This window comes from Filicampus tigris, chromosome 5, assembly GCF_054856515.1.
Source record: "Filicampus tigris isolate MCC_2025a chromosome 5, RoL_Ftig_1.0, whole genome shotgun sequence".
NCBI lineage: Eukaryota > Metazoa > Chordata > Actinopteri > Syngnathiformes > Syngnathidae > Filicampus > Filicampus tigris.
In genome coordinates this window covers 24,121,037-24,138,767 of record NC_141221.1, presented here as the reverse complement: position 1 = coordinate 24,138,767, position 17,731 = coordinate 24,121,037, and the positions used below count along the sequence as shown (strand labels likewise).

The following is a 17,731-nucleotide window of genomic DNA, read 5'->3' as shown; positions in this document are numbered from 1 at the left end:
ATATGTATTTACTGGAAAATGGCAAAAACAATTGTTTTTTTGCTGAGCATAATGGCTGCTTTTAGCTTCTTGCATTGCAGAGCAGCCTGTAGCAGTCATTACAGGAAACTACCAGTAGTGAAAAGATCAACCAGCACCTTCTTAAATAGGCGCAACCGGTTTGCCTGGGCAGGTGCTGTTAGCTGGGTGGAACACGGAATGACGTCAGTGACAGTTTGTACACTTACAGTGGCTGCTGTAATGAATGTCAGACATTTAACAAGACAAAGCTGGGAGAGACAACAGAACCTGATGTTGGATCATTTTTCAATTTGAATCAAATTCACTACAGGGTGAAAACATGTACCCCTTGGTGTGGTTTTCACTTATAAAGATACATGCTACTAAACAGCAAAAGAAAAAGAAACCTGTAATAGCAATGGGATGGTTTACACCAGCGGTGGGCAAAGTGCAGCCCGGTGGGCATGTATGGGCCAATGTTATTTTTTAATCACACGGAGAGACTTTATGCTATCAAGAGTCTTGTATTTGTTGCATTAAATTTACATTTTGTTGGGACTGTTTTTTTTTTTTTAATCTCATTAAATGTGTCCATCCCATTGAATTTTGAATGATAAACTCTAAGCAAGTAGTCGCATGTCCAACAAAGACCTCATATAAAGTGTTTGACACCTCAAAGAATGTCACTGATTAGTCTTTTGGTCTAATTCTAGATAAGACTTCACACAGATCTGATCGGCTGGATCGGGTTGGCAGATATTTGGCATTTCATGCAAAATCGTGATTGGTTGTAATGTCATAATTGCTGGTTGATCAATGACATAATTGATTGAGCGGATCTGAAAAATAAGACATAACAGTAAACACAATCTCGTTTACTCCATGGAGGTTCTATGCTGCCATCCTTAATAATCCAAGGCAGGGATTGGCAACTGGTGGTCCAGTCCTTTTATTTTCTGCAAATAACGCTGATAAACAGTCCATATTTGTTTTACACAGATCCTGGACAAAACGGGAAAATACGAAATATAAAAAAAATATTGAGAAAAACAAAAAGGAATAAGAACTGTGAAGATATGAATCCGCGGGTTTTAAGTTGTAATAACACCACTAGATGGCAGATGTCTTAGGCTTGGTTCACACCACAGGTCTTATGCTCAATTAGGATTTAAAAAAAAAAAAAAAAAAAATCAGATTTTTTTTTTTGTGTGTGTAAGTGTTCATATTATATTATAAATGTGATCTCTGTCTTGTCTGCTGTATGAATACATGCGTCCCCAAAGTGACCCGCATGCGCAGAAGAAGAGACAACGTCACTCATGACTTATTGTTTACGGAAGTAAATGTGGTCCAGCGTGTCCGGGCAATTCTACAATGAAGTGTTTAGGTAGGAAGAAGAAAAGTATTTGGGAGGGATTATGAGGCATTTCGTGGAGACATCACTAACGATGACATCACATCATAACCGTGCGAAAATAATGAATCGATTTGAACCATGGTTGAATTACGACTATCACCACTACTGTCCACTTTATGCTTCATGTTTCAAGTGGGATTGAATTGAAGTCAAATATAAAGTCAATACTGTTACTTAAAACAACTTTGCAGTTTCAATCCCCCTGCTGCCAGCACTTTCCCTCCGCCTGCACAGAGCACATTTTACGGGCTATGGATGACGTCAGTGTCGGATATATGCGACCTAGCCGTTCAAACCGCGGTCTCATTGCAAAAAATCTGATACGTATCCCATCTAGGACCACAAATGAAAGCGACCCAGGTAAAAAATCGGAATTGAGCTGGTCGGACTGTCATAACAAAATCAGACACAGGTTGCAAAAAAATCCGATCTAGGTCGCATTTGCCTGAGGTGTGAACCTAGCCTTAGTTGCGCTTACACTGGGTCTGTTCTATACTACGTGAAGTAGGCCTAATATTTTTGTGTGGATTTGGAATATAATATAATATAATTTTGGCTTATTCTGTGCTTTTATTTGGTCAAACCCTATCATCAAAAAATACAGGTTTATCTCAATAAATTACAATTCAAGTAGAGCATAAATCGTTGCATCATAATTGCTGGAAATCATATTTAATCATGTTGAAATTTTTATTTCTTGAAAATATGCATTCCTGTTTCCAGACTTTAGGGACACCGGGTATATAATTTCAGTCAAGAAGGGTAAATACTGTAAATTGTCATTTCTTTTCCCTAATGTATAAAGTCTGAAATGTTAGGGTGCTGATAGACTCAGACCTGACTTTCAGCAGTCATATCAAATAGTGACTAAAACAGCCTTTTGCATCTTAAAGTTATAATCCCAACTGAAGGGTTGCATGCTCCAAGCAGACGAGGAGAAATGTATTGATGCTTTTATCTTCAGCAGGCTTGATTACTGTTACAGTCGTCTGACTGGACTCCCTCAAAAGAGCATCAAAGAGCTGCATCTCATTCAGAACGTTGCAGCTCGGGCTTTTGGTTACAATAAAGAGGTGACAATATATTGCGCTAGTCAGAAAGGCTTTACACTGGTTCCCAATTAGCTATAGAATAGATTTTAAAATTCTTCTGATGGTCTATAAATCACTGAATACATTAAAGTAATTCTGGGTGAATATAAACTCAGTAGGGCTGTGAGATCTGCCGAGTTGGGTCATATTTTTTTCTACTACTTTTATTTCTTTACTTTAAAATGTTTTTTTTTTTTTATATGTGTTTAACCCTTGTATGGGGTTTTTGTTACTCAGACAGTGTTGATGGGTCTGGTGGACCCGCTCGAGTTTTGGTTTTTCAAAACAACACAATCAAATAATTTTCAGTTAAAATACTCAACAGATGTTTACTACATCCCAATTGCGAGTCATATGAACAGCAGCCATTCTTGATATTTGCTCTTTACTTTTGTTAAATCACATTTATGAATTCATGTGCTACTCCTTTTTAAAAAATAAAATATAATCAAAGAAAAATAAAATCCCATAACAGTGTGTTATCACCATGAGGGGAAGGTTTCTGATATTCCTTGGGTCTTTTTTTTTTAAAATAAAAACTGAACACCACGCAAGGATTAAATGTTGTCAATGTACGTTCTGGTAATTTTTTGCAGGATACTTTTGTTTGCTTATTGTTTCTGAATGTTGTTAACAGTTGTGGTTGTAAATGCTTGGAGGTGTTGTGTCTTAGCTTGCGTAGAACACATTGAGTTACCCTGTATATTAAATGTGATATATAAATAAAAGTGCCTTGCCTAATGATAGTCTCTTTTTTTTCACCTAATGATAGTTATACGGGGGAAACGCCCGAGTATGACGTCATCAGGTTGTACCACAACGTCAATTAAGGGGGGGGAAACTCTTCAAAATAAAAATTTTCCTTTATACTTGCTTCCTGGATAAATGTATTTATCATATCGAAAAACATAAGAAGTGTAACAATGAAGCAGGTCATAGAAGAGTATTGATTAATTGATGACTGGAATGTGCTACTAAATACCAATAGTATAACGTTACAACCAGACCTACAGAAAGGGGATACAAACAATATCGAATATTTCATTGATTAGGGACCACATATTGTACACTAAACTGGACTGCGCTGCTTATTTTCTTCTCCGAACAGCGAGCGAACACATGCAACCGGTGTCAGTCAGTGACAAATTAAGCAAACTTGACACCCGGGACGATGGAAAGAAGTTTGAAGTGGAGGGAAAAAAACACAACCAGGAAGTTCAGCAAGGGGAAGCGTACTATTCTCTCGTGTTGTAATTCTCCTGGTGAAGAATAAAGGATTGTACCAACAGTGTCAACTTCGAAGAAAGTCTAGCGGTTGTATTTGGTGAAAACTGCACTTTTTGCCACAAGATGGACTATGACCCGGTAAGGAATATTCGACGAGTTCTCCGGTTAACAAATTGGCTTTTGTGCGTTGACGTCATATGTAATTTGGTGTTGAGAAACACAGTCAATTGTATTTGCCATTAGATGTTGAATGGTTTGTTAAAAACAAGATATAAAGGTCAGATCTCTAAACTCACATTCAAGAGAAAGCGTATCAAAATAACTCTGCTAAGTCCTGTTGAACGTCGTCCCTTCATTTCCTTGTCGAGAACCAAGCCATTTTATCGTGCTAAACTCACACTAAATTCTGTTCTGGATTGGTGTAAGTATAATATAAAGGGTATTGTTACCGGAGTTTCATTTGTTATCTTTATGTATGACGTCTGCGGTTTTCATTAGTTTGTAGTTTGACCGAATTGTTTGTACTCCGTCCGGTACCTGTGCATACGTAGTAGTTAGGCCTCAGGACACTTCTCTACCAACCATTTCTATCAGTTAAACTTAACATTAGTTCGGTCGTTCGATATTAACTAAATTGTTTAAAGATAACTATTACGTAGCTTCCAAGTGGTCACTCTGTCATTGTTTTGTTTTCTTACATTTGTCCAATGGGGATCATTTATGGAACCAAGTGATTGACATCAATTTATTATTTACTATTAACAGATAATTTTGAGTGAATTGTAGTAAGTTACCAATGCACCTTGGGTACGCTCTTGAGGCCATATTTTACATTACATAGTTAGCCAACTGGAGCAGAAGCAATGTATCTACACGAGTTGCATTCCACTGGACCAGTCTAGGTCCCACGGTGCCAATGGATGCTGAGTTGACTGAACAAGGCGAAGATAAAACACTGGCTGGCCTACAGCTGAATGTGATTTTCAAACTCTCAATGCCTTGACGTATTTGCACATCATTGTTAGACCAGCATATGCCATTCAGATTAAAGGGACACTTGGATGATTTTAAGATTGGCACTTATGTAATAGGTTTGCATGTAAAAATGACATCAGTAATAAAATTGTTCAATTACAACTGGTATTTAAATGAGCCTCTTCATCATTCTGTTGGCATTTTGATATGAGATCAAGATGGCAATAAACAATTGATCGACTGGGCCTCTTACATATGGGGTTATAAATCGGACATATATGCGATGTGTCTGTGGTATAAACGCTCATCTGCACATGTCCGACCTATATGTCATCTAAAGCACAAAATGCACTCCACGCGGGCAAAGGGAAGTGCTCTGCAGGGTGACTACTGACAATAATTGTCCATGAATCTGCATTGTTTTAACTCACAGTGTTGACTGAACATCATTTGACTTTAATTTAACCCCACTTTGAGCATGACGCATAACATTGACATTTGTTGTGATAGTAGTAATTCAGCCACATAGATGGTTAATTTATTACTTACGTCAATGACCTGACGTCATCTTTAGTTGATATCTCCATAAAATGATGAGATTGAAAAGCCTCACCTCATTTCCCCAAATATTTTTACCTCTTCCTTCTTTGCTCTGTAGATATGAGATTAGATGAGCCCCTTACACTCTGTCCATATTTACATCTGTAAACACTGCCGCGTGACGTCGTCTTTCTTTTGTGCGTATTACTCAGCGTCGCGCTTTGTGCGCATGTGTGTCACATCGTGAAAGCATTCAGTTCATATTATTCACATTTTTTTTTGTAATGTGAACGAGTAGATAAAAAGATCAAACTTTACAAAAAATCTAGATTGGGCGTCACGCCCTACAGTGTAGCTGTAGCCTTTTTTTGAGTGTCACGGAGTGTTATCAGCCAGTTGCAAAAGAGACACAATGAATCAAACAAGTCATCACATCCCTGTTAAATTGTGGGGTTTTATGATTAAAAAAAAAACAAAAAAACATTATGAAATTATTTGATAATGACTGTCATCACTGCAATTAATTGTAATTTAAAGGGCAAGTCAACCCCCCAAAAATGACTTGCAGTAATATGTTCTATGCGCCTTCACTAGTCCAAACACGGCATTCTGATTAATACTGCGTTTGTTAAGCAGCATGGCTCAGTTTAAGAAAACGGGTGAGACGTGATTGGTCGTTACCTGAGCTCTGAGCATCTGTGATGTCATTTTCAGTCGACAGCAAGTGACAACATGGCTGCCCCCTGAGATGGACAAAAATGGGTGGATTTTACTGCTTAACTCATATTCCACAAACATAATCTCAATCAGAATGCCATGGTTAGACTATTGGGCCTGCATAGAACATATTGATGTAAAGAAAATTTGGGGGTTGACTTCCCCTTTAGTGCCTTGGAAATTTGTTTAGAACCTCCTCCTGACTGAGACCTTTGAGCAATGAAATCGTTATGATGCTGTGAAAGCTCTCTGTGCACCATGCCTTGGGCTATAAAACGTGACTGCGAAAAGGTCAGGATAAGCATACTAGAACATTAGAACTTGACTCAGGGTTATCTGTCTATTAGTCAGAGAGACTAGAAATGGTGGCACATCAGACAAAAGGACTCTTCATAGTATGTGTGCAATCACATTATCTCAGTGTTTTATTTTTATTTACCTTCTCAAATTTCTTTTTTTATGTTGCGTATGATAGATTTTACACAGATCTGATCGGCTGGATCGGATCAGTAGATATTTTTGCGGTATTGTGATTGGTTGTAATATTTGCTAATTGTTCAATGATGTCATTTACCAGATCCACAAAATAAAACATTAGAGCAAACACAATCTCGTTCCCTCCAGGGACGTTCTGTCTTGGATTGTTAATAATTTAGGGTTTCTCAGCATATACAATCAGTTTTTTCCCCCATTACTTAAATTTTTTTTTTTGTTTGTTTGTTTTTGGGCAGGGGGGTAGTTTCCCCCACCACCACCATTTTCTATGAATTGAATGTTTATCAGCGTTTTGGGTAGAATTTGGGTTTAATAACTATATTTCTCCAATCCATTTCACTGGGCATGAATTGCACGCAAATTTAGTTTATTCGTGGGCTGTACCTAAACTAATGACATTTTTATTATCTAATGAAAGAAGGGCCGGTACATGCTGTATTTTTCATGCAACAAAATAAGCATGCTCAATGTGTTCTTAATTAATTTTAATTCCCCTAGGTAATGTCCAACTATTGAGTGGCGATGCGCATTTTAGTTTGCATCTGACTGTGACGTCAGAAAGCGTTTCCAGTAGGAGAGGGGCTGGCAAGCCATTTACTGCTATTTTGACGGACTTATTTACAAGTAACGAGCGTGAAGACAATGGAGGAAGCCTTGATAAATGAAGTGCAACACTGAGAGATTAACATAAACCCTGCATATTGCATTATCGCTATTTTTCCGATATAAAGCGCAGCCCTAATGTCCATGGAAATGTATTGATTGATTAGGTCATAGGTCAAACACCTGTAGTGAATTTTGTCTTGTATAGAAATTTCACCTGGGAGCTGAATATCCCTAACTTTTTGGCAGTCATCTAGCTGCATTTTCTATACAGTAGATGAATAAAATGTTTGTTGTAAAAGCAGTTTGAGCAAATATATGGTGTGACTAGGCTTGTCACGGTACTAGAATTTCAACTTTGATACCGATACCCAGTTCAGTATCGATACTCGATACCATTTCGATACCACACGGAACAAATTAAAGCACAGGCTTTTTTTTTTTTTTTTTTTTTTTTTTTTTGCTGTAAGACATTTATCGCCCAAAACTTAAATGATCATTAATACAATCGTTTTTGTTTAAAGAGGTAGTGTAAAAAAATAGTCCAACTTCAGTATTTAATTTCGACACCCCTCTGTACAGTCAATGCCTGGAACACATTTGAAGTTGTCTGAGCCTGGGGTAATGCAAAACAAAGAAAGATGTAGTGCAAAGAGCAAAACAAACAAAAAAAAACAATTATTCATCTGTAAATTGTCTGAACTAGTGCAAAGAAATAACCATACTGTGCAACACCAATGGCGCATCATTTTCAAGTTGTTTGAGGTAGTGAAAAAGAATAACACCCACCACTTACAGTAACATAAATTGACAACAAAATCTGTAAGTTGTCTGAGTATCCAGACCCACATGTTTATCTATTAAGGCAAGTCAACAAGTCACAGATAATAATAACAATAGTAATGATAAAAAAAATTAAAGAAAATCATTTAAAATACTCAGTTATTGGCTATCCAGAACAGTAGCAGGTAGGGTTGGGCATCGTTTGAATTTGGACGATTCCGGTTCTGATGTTTTGATTCGATTCTGGTTCCTAACGATCACAATTCCGATTCTTCACCCAAAAAAAAAAAAAAAGGATTTATTTTTGGACAAATCACATGAACTTCTCTGTTCTTCAATTTCATGAACCTTCATGACCGAGAGGACCACGGCAGCTCGAGTGGGGGCAAGCTTCCGTGCTATTGCGAGGCAGCTTCGACGGCAGGAACCCGGGGCTGCGCACCGTGCCGTGTGCGCACACTTTTTTTTCTTTTTTTTTTTTTTTAATTGGTCGTACTTCGTTCGTAGCTTTTCCGCGCGGCTAACTAGGGAGTCGACGAGCAGTCTGCACTCGGCAGAGCAGGGAGGGAAGGGCGCACGGGGCAGGCTTCGGCAGTGTGTGCGGTAGCAGCAGACCATTAGAAGCACACGTTGGTAAAGCGCTGTTAGTATTGAAGTCAGTGGTTTGGCATCGGTAATATCGATGCCACAGCAAGCTAGTATTGTATCCCTTCAAAATGTTTAGTATCGAGTAAGTACCGAAGTATCGATATTTTTGACAAGCCTAGGTATGACATCGCATTGTACTGAGGAACCTATGACCAAGCAGAATTGTTCCCCAATAAATTTAGAGGGCGACAAAAGAGCTTGTCAAACTCGCCACAATGACCAATAAATTAAAGGACCTGAAGGAGAACACAATGCAAGTTGATAGAATCATTGAGAAGAAGGGAGGGGAAGAAAGCTGTAGAGGACTCTAAATGATGCAGCAAAACCTGTTTCACAGTGACATACTGTTTTCAATCTAATGGAGACTCATGACTTGGTACCTGTATGTATACTCTAAAAGGCCAGACTGCTATCATATTTCTGCTCTGTAATCCCTCCCAAATTGTGCCTTACCTGCTGTTGCCCTATCCTGAGATGGCAAACACCAACAGGCAAACTTGCAAGCAACTGAAAGGCCTCTGAGACAATAGCCGAGGTGTATTTTTTGGGGGGTTATTTTTTAAGGTATTTTTTCTTTTGGTCATAACAAAGAACGAACATGCCTATTACAAAAGACATTAATAAATAAGGGGTATGTGATTTACATGCAGCACGTACAAAGACAAACATGAACCTCAATCCGTTTCACGATGCTTGCGGTGGTGCTATGTTTTGCTATTCAAAACAATGTACCACATAGTGAATACAGGAAAAAGAAATCATTCGTTCTTGACTCAAACCGTGCCATCAACTCTATGGGCAATTTTGATGGTCTACTTCAACATTCGAAGCTATCATACAAGTGTAAAAATAAGTTAACTAATGTTAGTATTAACAAGAATAAAACACTAAGGGCCGAATTCACCAAGAATGAACCACGGCCGCTGATAGCACCTTTTGCACCAGCAGTTTGCTCAATTTTAGCATCCTCTACACAAATGCGCTAATGATGTGTGACAGACGTTATTGATCGCTTCTCATGTCATTGCGTCTCATAGACCAAAAATTATGGTGAGAGATTTGTCTAAAATAGGGATGGACCGACTATCGGCCAGACCAATTATTAATGCCGTTATTAAGCGTTTTGATGAATATCGGCATTGGCATTTTTTTTTTTAATCTGATTGGCCGATAACAACCCATTTTGAGAGTGAACTTGGTACTCAACGCTTTTTCCTTTGAGCTCATTTGCGTCAAAGTGCATGCGTGAGATGCACGTAGCTGCTACCTCGCTGGCCGAATGTCATCAGTTCAATCGCCGCGTTCGGACAAGCCCTTTAGCATATGCGCAACAGCGTGCCCATATTTGGAAGTGCTGATGTAGCAGCCGACCAGGAAGTAAAAAGTGAGCCTTTTCCCACCGGTTTAGATGAGAAATGTATCTTTCATTGTTATGAAAGAAAGCCCAGTCTTTGCTCATTTTAAAAAGGAAGAAGAGAGAAAAGATGTATCTTTCAGTATTAATGCAATATTTATTATTTATCAAGGCTTCCTCCGTTGTCCTCATACTGTAACTTGTAAATAAGTTTGCCAGAATAGCATTTAAGAGCCACATGAAACCGGGCAAAGAGCCGCATGTGGCTCGCAAGCCGTGTGTTGGTCAGGCCTGTTACAGCGCCTCCGTAGTGGCGAACGCCGCAACTGCAGTTAAAATACGTGCTGCCGCAGAGGAACAGCAATCGCGCTGTGTTGAGCAATGTCAATCACTCTGGCTGGAGGTGGGCACAAAATTAGCTGGAGGCGTACACCTCGCAATTTTCAATGCAGGAAAAACCCTGTCACTGAAATGTTTAGAATTTTATAACAAAGATGTGTATTACATTGTCAAAAATTTGGAGTAATAATAATATTTTAAAAATCAACATTATGCAAGTCTGAAAATGGTTCAATAAACATGCTTAAGTACCTTTCAACAAGGATTTTGATGCCAATATTTTCCTTTTTACTGAAAAAGAATGTCGGCTCCAAATATCGGTTGTCGACCTGCTTGACTACTAATAATCGGTATCAGTATCGGCCCTGATAAAAAACATTGGTCTATCTCTAGTGTAAAATCTCAAGATGATATTCTTCTGCTATGCACGGTTCTGATTTATTTATAAAATGTTGACAACCTAAAGATGAAAAACAGTTGGCCTTCCATTTTTAAGTGGAAATGTGTTCGAGGTTTATTTTGTCCTTAGTATAACCAAGAATTTTTTCTATTTTTATCCAAACCCGATTACTCAATAGAATTTTTAGTAAGATATCCAAATACCAATATGTTCGATAGCTGCAGCCCTACAATGACAGTAACACGCTGCCATTGCGGTAGGAAGGCCATCTTCAAAATACATCTTACATTAAAAAATAATATATGGACATCAATGCCTTTTACTCATATTTTGAAGTTGTTCACCGCAGCATGTTGCGGCATAATGGTGGACTTGACCCGTCTTCCGAACTGTGTTCGGGGCGTTTACAACTGCCGTCACAAGCTGTTGCTACCGACGTCAACAACCCAACGTAACCCTGAAATATCGCTCATTTAAAAAACGTAATTATGCTGACACTGTATTGGACGGCGCCTGTTGCCAGCGTTCAGCGGCGGCTCAAGCGCTAGCGGCTAGACACATTCAATGGCCCCATATGGGCTGGCCATGGGATTACTTTTCAAAGGCAGCTTAATAGACGTAAATGACTCTGCACAGTTGAATGCTGACAGCCTGACACGGTTGTCGTTCCAACTGATCACTTTTTAACAAACCAGGTTTACTCGAGTGTGTTGTTTTTGCTGGCAAAATAGCTACTGTGGTTCTGATGTCACTTCAGAGATGTATCTGAAGTCTCACTAATGTTTCTAGAGAGGACACAGTTCAAATTCAAGCATAAAATGTTGATTATCTACAAGTAAAAATTAAAATTAGTTGGCCGCTCATTATTAAAGGTGGAAGTCAACCCCAAACATATTTTTTTCGAGAATATGTTCTATGCAGGCCCACTAGTTGAAATAAGGCAATATGATTAATATGAAATATGAGTTAAGCAGCAAAATCCACCTGCTTTTAGCCATCTCAGGGGGCGGCCATTTTGTCACTTCGGTCAACTGAAAATGACATCACAGACCCTCAGGGCTCACCAATCACGGCTCACCTGTTTTCTGAAGTTGAGCTATGATTGGACGTTATCTGAGCACTTGTGATGTCATTTTCAGTCGACAGAAGTGACAAAATGGCCGCCCCCAGAGATTGCTAAAAACGGGTGGATTAACTCTTATTCTATCTCCTTGTTTCAACTAGTGGGCCTGCATAGAAGATATTCTGGGAAAAAATATGTTTGCGTTGACTTCCCCTTTAAGTAGAATGTGTTTTTGGCCCAAAATTAAACTTTTGGGGTAAAATGCAAAACATTATGTTTGGTGAAAAGGTAACAAAAAGGTCACATGACTATCCCCACTGTCAAACATGGCCACATGCTTTTCTTTAGCATGGGCTGGGAAGACAGAGTCGATGGCAAGATGAATGGAGCCAAATACAGGGCCATTGTGGAAGAAACCCTGTTGGAAGTCTGCAAAAAGACCTGAGATTGACCTCCCATCAAGACAAAAGACAAGAACAAAGCAAAATCTACAATGGAATAGTTCAGAACAGTGTTTACATAGTGTCAACAAGTCAAAGTCCAGACCTGAATCCAATTGAGAAAGACCTGAAAACACAAACGCTCTCCATCTAACTTTACTAAGCTGGAGCTGTTTTGCAAGGAAGATTGAGTAAAACACTCCGTCTGTAGATGTGCAAAACCCGATAGAGATGTACCACAAAAGACTTGCAGTGGTAATCACAGGAAAAGGTGGACCAAATAATTTTGCACACCCCACTTTTCATGTTTTTATTTCTAAAATAAAAAAATTAAGAGAAAAAATACTTGGGCTACCCACCGTAAATTTGACTATTGTTGTTGGACAGATACAAAGCTGTCTATACATCAACAACTCAGATCTATGCAATATGTTGATGACAGATTGAACTCCCAAGTATTGTGAGACTTTTATTCCCGAAAGTTTAGGTCAGATTTCAGATTTTACGACTTCAGGGGGCATTTGACTTCAGAGGTTCTGTTGTGTTGAGAGATGCTTCTTTAGAAAAATGTCATGCACATCAGCAGCACCGTTAAATTGCACCATAAATGTGAGTAACCATGACCTAATTGGCTGCTAATGCCAAGGAGATAGTGGAGCACTTAAACACAATTAAAGAATTCACTCAAAACGCGATGGGACGAATTTAATTTGACATTGTCATTCAATAATCATATTTTACTTAACTTGTCAATGTCTTTTTTTTTTTCGTTTTTCTTAGGAGCGAGGAGGTGAGGTTTTAACACCAGAGGCATTGACTAAAATGGAGTCTTTAAAGAGTGAAGTAGATGGCGTGAAAAACATAATGACACAAAATGTGGACCGAATCCTGGCCCGAGGGGAGAGACTGGATGATCTCATGGGCAAGTCGGAGGATCTGCAAGACGGGGTTAGTCTTTTTTATGTTTATTTGAGGAATAAATGTGATTTGCTTTGTGGACTGTGTATTCACCAACAAAGAAGCCAGTGACTGATTACATGCTGTCAATATTCAGGTTAAGGTCAAAATTCCCATTTCTTAAACATTTGGAATAACCATATTCCATTGGCGTGAGCGGACAGTTTCTATCGCATTTGAATAACACGATATAAGCGGCGGCGTACGTACGTCGTGACGCAAATGGACGTCATTTCCGCTTGTTACTTGTTTCCGTCAATAAAACACATTATATTTATGTCAATCACCGCAAGAATGAAGCAGAATGTTTCTTCCTCACACCAAAAGTGTAGTGTCGTACTTACTCTAGCTTTCGCCATGTTTTGTTTATCATTAAACGTGGATTGCGTGCCAAACAAGCATGCAAAAAAGCTCTTCCTGTACGACAAAGACCAAGATTCCTTACAGTTGAGCCTGCGCGGAGTGCAATCGTTCTATTTCGATCCGCGTATACATGCACACTAGGGATGTAACGATTAGTCGAAAATGTATTTTAAATCGATTAATCGGGATGAATCGATGAATCGATTTGATAATAGGATTAATTTCATCTAGAAAATGATGCCTTGAAATGTTTTTCATTCCAGATGCATAGCACATTTTGAATGTGTAGATCAAATTATGCGCTCGCACCAAAAATCGTTGCATATTGCGTTTGTGGATGGCTGCAGAACCACACTAGTGCACAGAGACAAAGCATGGTGGCAATTTTTTAAAAATCGAATCGAAATTCGGGAGCCGAAAATCGAATCGGGGCTCGAGTGAATCGTTACATCCCTAATGCACACATCTTCGAGTTAGAAAAGGAGTAACTCAGGCATGATGTTTGGAATTTTAAAAACCCGAATAAGTGCATATTTGGGTTGATTACATGACTTTTAAAAACCTGAATACCACCAATATTCAGGTTTAAAAGGGTTATTGACTGCATGTAAACGTAGTCAACGGCATCAGCGATTCTTATCAAGTGAAACCTGAATAACAAGTCAACAGACCCACATATGACTGAAACCTTCGTTGGTTGTGTTATCAGTCAATCAATCAAACTTTATTTGCAGAGCACTTTTCATGCATAACCATGGAATTCAAATGGCTTCACCTTTTTAAAAGCCACCCCCCCAGTTCCGGTTTCTCATACGGCCCCTTTGCCAAATGACTTGCCCACCCCTGCTATAGTCCTGTAGCTTTGTGCGTCCACTTTTGTGACATCCTTGTCATGCCCACCGCCCATCAAAGGAGGCTTATGGGTGTGTTCATCCGCGATGATGTCGGTCTCAAGTGACCGCCCCTAGTTTGGTGACCGTTTGTTGAGCTGACGCTGTCCTCTTCCCTTTGTCCAGGCTAAGCACTTCAAGCACACGTCTCATAAAGTGGCTCGCTCCTACTGGTGGAAGAACGTCAAGCTCGTTGTGGTCATCGTGGTGATCGTCCTCATCATCGTGCTCATCATTATCCTCCTGGCCACTGGTGTCATCCCCGTCAGTGCCCCTGTGCCGCCGATTGTCGAACCCACGCCCGCCCCATGAAAACATACATGAAGTCATTGTACATACAGATATAATTTCATCATTGGGCACATTCCTGTTGCACGGTTACAAATTGATAGGACAGGTTTAGCAAATTGCTGTCTGTTGACATGTTTGTTTTTTTAATCCAAATCTTACAGTTACTTTCAGTTTTTATGTGATTGTTTTTTCATGATTTGGCGTTAGTCACTTTATTGACTGTTCATCTTATGTCGCCCTTTCGCAAATGTCAAAGCATGGTGGAGGCGTTTGAATAGGTTTAACACACAAATTGTTCAGGCCTGAATGAGCGTCAGCCACATTGTGTATTGAAATATCAACGGGGAGTGCTTTGCGCTCGCTTTCGTAACGGATGTGAACTTGCTGGATGTATGGATGTCATTTTACTGCAGGGCACTGTCAAGAAAGGCTGAAATATTTTAGGTTTGCCCAAAATGTTACAATTTGGTGGTTCTGAAGCCAGACAATTGACAATTTGTGTCTCAAATATTATAGAGTACATGTTTTTATTGACAGAACTAGCTCCTCTGGTAGGTCAAAGGCATGACGTGCCAACGATGCTATTGGAAATATCACATCATACAGTTGAACGTTGTATAACTTTCCTTCTTACTTTTCTGCAGACATCTATCCATTCTGGTAGTCGTAAATTTGTGCTTTGACGCTTTGCAGTGTCGCAAGCCTTTTTACGCCCTCATTCCCGTTGCATTTGCACGTCCTCTGTCCACTCTGCTGCTTTGTTTCTTTGCCTTCTAACCAGTGCAAGGCTGAGGTTTTCACCTAGCCTTGCAAACTTGAGCGTCATCACGCAGAAGAGCCCCAAACATGGTTGACTGTGTCAATCGGCAGACCAGCAGGGTCCACCGTTTCGGTTTTGTGGCGCCTCTTGCTCTGCATTTGCTAAACCAATATCCGTTTGTCTTACTGCTTCTAGTAGGAAGATTTGTGAGAGATCATGTAACGCAAGTGTGCAGATCGAAACCTGCCACCCCACTGCACTCTTATCTCAAAGGTCAATTGAATTACCTTTAAGTGTATATAGTAGAAATGTTCCCATTTGTGTGTACAGTATATACCTTTGTCTTTCGGCTTGATGTTAATGAGTGTCTGTGATTTAGGGATAATTTATTAATTGCATCTAGGCTTTTTTTTTGTGTGGTTTTTTTTTTATCCATTTGTAGCGAAGACAATTCGGGTCATACGTCACATTTATTTTGAGAGACGTCATATATGCTTTTAAAAAAAAGTTTTTCTTTTTACCCTTTACATGCTTCTGGTCCAAATTAGTTGTAATCGTCCTATAATTTTACCTCTTCACCTGATTCAAAGTGCTGTAAGGCCGCAGCTGTTACTGTCATAATGACTTCTTGAGCCTTGATCAGCTAACTTATGATTCAGCGTTTTCCAACTCAAAATGACTTGTATTATGTATTGCTTTTAGTTTTCTCACATGAAATAAATTCATTTTCTTCTCCTCTAATCTCTTATTTTGTGTCTTTGTTTCCAAACGACCACTGACTTCCAGAAAATCAATCCAGCTAAAACTTGCTGTTTTTCTATTGAAACAATCTCAGAGCTGATTTTGACAGACTGGACGAGCTGGTTCATTTGCCAACTCCGTGTCAACAATTAGGCTTGCCGTGGTCTGTGTCGTTGTTTACATGTTGAAGTCAGTTGTACGGAAAATGTGTACTGTGTACAGTACATCACCTCTGGATTAGTATTGCTGATAACGATTTTATTGTATCCATCGTTTAGTGCTTTTTTTTTTTTTCAATTATTATGAAGAATATTGTCACGTCTTCCTGAAATTCACTGGCTAAAATACAGTACTCTTAATTATTATACACACTGAAGACCAAAAATGCATGACAAGCCTCCACCTTGCACTCCAGTAGCTCCTAGTGATGCAATTTCTGAGAACTTTTAATTGACTGTTGACAATACAGCATTGCCACATTATGGCAGCATTGCTGGCTTTTTAAAACACGGCACTTTGTTTGTGAAATGTGCAGGTTGTAAAACAACCTTGAAAATTCAATTGGTATACAGTATATTCTTAATACCATCTATTTTCCCTAATACTTGCTAGCGGCTGGTCTTTCTACTGCCTGTAGAGAGACTTTTGCAAAGAAGGCCGGATTTGGTGAGAAGTGGGGGCCGACTATTCAGCTTCCATTTACTTTAATTTTTCTGGGCATTCGTTACCAGTCACCTTCTCGTAGTTTTCAGGTTTCATCTGGTAGTGACTCTTGATATTGAATGCCTTTAAAACAGCCACCGTCTCTTAGCAAACTAGGCAGACACGGTTCAGTGAAAAAATGGGCCAATTTCCGCTTGTTCTGGAAGCAACCGCCCTCTCTGTCAACTTGTTTTATCTTCACTATAGTCTCGAAATTAGTCTTCGAAATGGACTGGAAAGGGCCACAAGGTCATGCGGCGAGGGGTTCACTCTTATACGACTTCGAGAGTGGTATGTTTGGAGAGGCAAAGCACCGAGAGCACGGCCACAGGTCTGCTACCATCTTCTGGTGAAATGTTGAATAGCTTTTTTGTACACGTGTATCTTCTACTGTGGTCAAACCACCGCTGGAAATTTGAACTCCCGGGCCGGACTTTGGATAAGTGATGATGCAGCGTGTTCACTTGACCTAACTTGCATGTTTTTGGAATGTGGGTGGAAGTTGGAGTATCTGAAGAAATCCCTGGCAAGCATGGGGGAGAACATGTAAACTCTATTCAGGACATTCAAACCTGTGAGGTAGCAGTAGATAATCACTCAAAATGCTGCCCATTTTCATTGAATCAAATTTTGAAATGATACTGTGAAATATGCTAAAAAATCTACAGTGTTTTTTGCTATCCTAATTTTCTGTTAATGCTTAGCCAAAGAGTAATTATATTTATTTCATTAAATCAAGAGCAATTGATCTGAAATGAATCGATTTTTTTCTGTATGAGAGGTGAGAAGTGATTTCTAGTGTTAGAATTGTTTAGCTTTTACTCGACACAAGATGGAGACAGACTCCAACTGAGAAGACTCGCCACTGAGCCAGATGACCAAGCAGGAACCAGGAAGGAAGTATGAGGAAGTATATTTCACACAATTTGTGCTTT

The 17,731-nt window shown here is 39.3% G+C and overlaps 1 protein-coding gene across 1 annotated transcript; it reads left to right on the top strand.

Annotated features, from left to right (window-relative positions):
* Positions 1-3,535: 3,535 nt before the first annotated feature.
* Positions 3,536-16,094, top strand: LOC147147846 (vesicle-associated membrane protein 8-like). The gene is made up of 3 exons (XM_086031773.1): positions 3,536-3,873; positions 12,873-13,040; positions 14,429-16,094. Exons 1-3 carry the CDS (start codon positions 3,859-3,861, stop codon positions 14,612-14,614), a joined length of 369 nt encoding a protein of 122 aa, XP_085887899.1. The 5' UTR covers positions 3,536-3,858; the 3' UTR covers positions 14,615-16,094.
* Positions 16,095-17,731: the final 1,637 nt, after the last annotated feature.

Bases quoted from the DNA above. Each gene is read 5' to 3' on its own strand.
- LOC147147846 (XM_086031773.1), top strand. The intron at 13,041-14,428 runs GTTAGTCTTTTT...CCCTTTGTCCAG, and splicing joins CGGAGGATCTGCAAGACGGG to GCTAAGCACTTCAAGCACAC.